The sequence below is a fragment of the Tigriopus californicus genome, chromosome 11 (assembly GCF_007210705.1).
Source record: "Tigriopus californicus strain San Diego chromosome 11, Tcal_SD_v2.1, whole genome shotgun sequence".
NCBI classification, from domain to species: domain Eukaryota; kingdom Metazoa; phylum Arthropoda; class Copepoda; order Harpacticoida; family Harpacticidae; genus Tigriopus; species Tigriopus californicus.
The window spans coordinates 5,599,830-5,602,907 of NC_081450.1; the positions used below are offsets into that span (position 1 = coordinate 5,599,830).

General features: G+C 43.2%; 1 protein-coding gene across 1 annotated transcript in view; it reads right to left on the reverse strand.

Moving 5' to 3' along the window:
* Nucleotides 1–293: 293 nt before the first annotated feature.
* LOC131890722 (transmembrane channel-like protein 7) overlaps nucleotides 294–3,078 on the reverse strand; it is a 13,552-nt gene continuing 10,767 nt past the window's right edge. Inside the window, exons 2-4 of the mRNA XM_059240129.1 lie at nucleotides 988–3,074; nucleotides 680–919; nucleotides 294–610 (exon numbers count right to left, since the gene is read on the reverse strand). Of these exons, the coding sequence (XP_059096112.1) occupies nucleotides 389–610; nucleotides 680–919; nucleotides 988–3,074 (2,549 nt within the window). The 3' untranslated portion in view covers nucleotides 294–388. The remainder of the gene's footprint in view (nucleotides 611–679; nucleotides 920–987; nucleotides 3,075–3,078) is intronic.

Below are 3,078 nucleotides of genomic sequence, written 5' to 3' on the forward strand. Positions count from 1 at the left end.
AATCTGTTGTTAATCCTACTTAGTAGACAACTTCGAAAGCATAGCTATGGTCAGATTACTTGTACATTGTATTAAGAGACGAATTGAAGTGGTTTAAAGAAACTTGGAAATCCCATTTGGGACCTTGAAAGGTCCTAGAATCATCGAGACGGCCGAATTAGGAAGCATGTTAAAGATCGTCTCACGTCAAATTGTCTTGAAGAATCAGTCAACTCTTTGGTCATTTATTTGGCTTACAAACCTGAAAAAATTGAAAAATCAAAGATGGTTGTTACAGTTTCTTCTTTCCGATGTCCAAGATTTTCATTTGATTTATTTCAATGACTAAAGCCCTAGTTCATGCACAAAAAGGTCGTGTCATGATAATATCTAAAGCGTAATACAATCATCATAAAGGTGTGCTTCTTCTTTCACTTGCTCTCAATAGTTGGTCCCCCTCTGAAGTTATTTGAAGTTTGACATTCGCCATATTGGTCCTCTTTAACTCATTCAAGAGAACATTCGCTAACCGTTTTTGAGATCGACCATGAACACATGCAAAACACAGAACCACTATGAAGAGAACAATCAGGAGCCATAAAACGGTTGGATGAAGGAAAAACTCAAGGACCTAGAAAACAACGAACCCATTAGTCAGGGTCAAAGATGTCATTGGAATCCATTTTCTGGTATATCTTACTGGGAAAAACCATGAATCGTTCAACCTTAACGATTCAATGACAAAATCGTATATGAGACATGCCCCATCAGGTGCAGAGCACTTGACGTCCCGAAATGGTCCACAAGACACAGAAGGTTGGACGGTTTTCATAGTCACAGCGAGTGCAATTACACTCAATGAAAAGGCCAATAACAAGAAACCTTTGAAGAGGGATGAAGGCTGAATCACGGTTTGTTTTCCCAAGGTAGGTTTACAAACCTAAATAGAGACATGCATTTGAAGCGTAAAATGATGAATTCAATGATTCCAGACGTTTAATAACTTACGAATCTGACGTAAAGCCAACGGAGCAGGAATAGTAGCATCATTTTGATGACGGTGACCAGTGTGATAAGTGGGGCGTAGAACATGGCCAACCAGCAAATTGTTTGGGAGTAGACAATGTCCAATACGTGCTTGGAAATGGTGAATTCGATGGAACCTAAAAATTTAAAGATTTTGTTCTTCCGCTTACTTCCGATCAATTTCGCCCGCGCCAAGTCAACTAGGAAAACGACAAGCTGACCCAGAAAATCCACCACGGTCAATTGGTAGAACTGTCTGCCCAAATACGATTCCCAACAAAGCTGTTTGTTGCAAGGAGTATCTGGGACATTGTTGTTAGAGCACAGCTCCACAGGCATTTGGCACTCTGAGGACTGAGTCAGTATATCGACACTCCCATCGGGATTCTTGCAGCCGTACGTATAATTGCAATTGACGGTGAAATAGATGGACAAGAAAGCCAATATCAGGGATGCCATCCGGAGGACAATGGATCGTGCCAGATGAATGACCAGTTCCATTTTGGACGAGTATTTCTCGAACTTGATGACAAAGGCAAAAATCAAAGGCAGGATGATATTGGCCACGGTAATCGTAAGAGACGGAACGTAGTTCAAAACGAAACACAAAAAAGATGGCGCATGGGTATTGTCAACATTGGAGCAGTTTTGTTCCAAAAGCCATTGGGGAACAAGAATACCAGTGAATTGGTAAATGCCGTAGCCTGCTCCTCCTAGTAATCCCAATATGACCACATTGATAAAAACCCTTGTGGCCCAGAGGCAAACCTTGCCCCCAAGCTTCAATTCCCTTTTCTTCGTCGTTTCTTTTATGTTTTCAGTTAATCCAGTCATATTGGTCTGAATGTGTTTCTTCAGGGTTTTAATGGCACTTTCCTGGGCCAAGTTATGGTCCCAGGTGGCAAAGATGAGGTGACTCATTCGATAGGATTTGGTCGCCCATGTCCTTGACTTGGTTCGCATATATTTGGTTGTAGAAGCGACCACGACGATTAGGTTGATAAGTAGCACAATCAAAAAGACCACGATGTATTCCAATCCGAAGTTGTACGACCAGTCGCCCGAGGGAAACGTGTGTGTCCCACTGTAGTAGCCATAAAAGAGAACGGAATACTCCATCCAGTTGGTTCCTTGCAATAGGTCTTGCAAGAATTTCGACACGCTCTCCCCAAAGTTCAAGTTTTCAAAATTGAAACCAGTGTTCCCGTTGTTGTACTGGATGTTGCAGCATTCTGAGGCATTGGAAAGTGGGACCCAAGGAAGATGAAGGCCATCATTGGGATCACTGACATCGCACATCAATTCGATGGAGGAGGAGCCCTCCAGGTCTTCTTTGAAGAATTGGGGACCAATAATGAGCACAAAGATGATTACAAAGCTCACCAAGTTGAGCCAAGAGATCCACTTTAAGAATTTAAAATAAGAACTTACGGCTGATCCGTAAGTGCTCTCAATTTTCCAAATGAGGTTTGAACCAATGCTAAACGACAAACGATTCCAGACTTTCGACAGGCCCTTGATGATTGGCGACTGCTTTTTTGGCTTGCCTCCATCCGGGTCAATAATATTCGCAGTTTGTTTTTCTGACAAAGAGATTGGTTCCGAGAGAAGTTCTGCCTTTGTTGGAAAAGTGGCCTTGTGTTCTTGGTTTTGTTGCAGAAATTGTCTCTGATAAAGCCCCAGTTGCCGTTGCCTTTGAAATGAGCCATGTTGTTGTAGTTGTTGTTCCTCCAGCTGAAATTGGCCGTGTTCATGTTGTTGCCGTCGAAGTTGCCCCTCCGGTTGCTCCTGTTGCTGCTGTCTTATGAATGGGCCATGTTGTTGTGGGTGTTGTTGCTCCTGCTGAAATTGGCCGTGTTCATGTTGTTGCCGTCGAAGTTGCCCTTCCAGTTGCTCCTGCTGCTGCTGTCTTATAAATGGACCAGGTTGTTGTGGTTGTTGTTGCTCCTGCTGAAATTGGCCTTGTTGATGTTGTTGCCGGCGAAGTTGCCCTTCCGGATGCTCCTGTTGCTGCTGTCTTATAAATGGACCAGGTTGTTGTGGTTGTTGTTGCTCCTGCTGAAATTGGCCTTG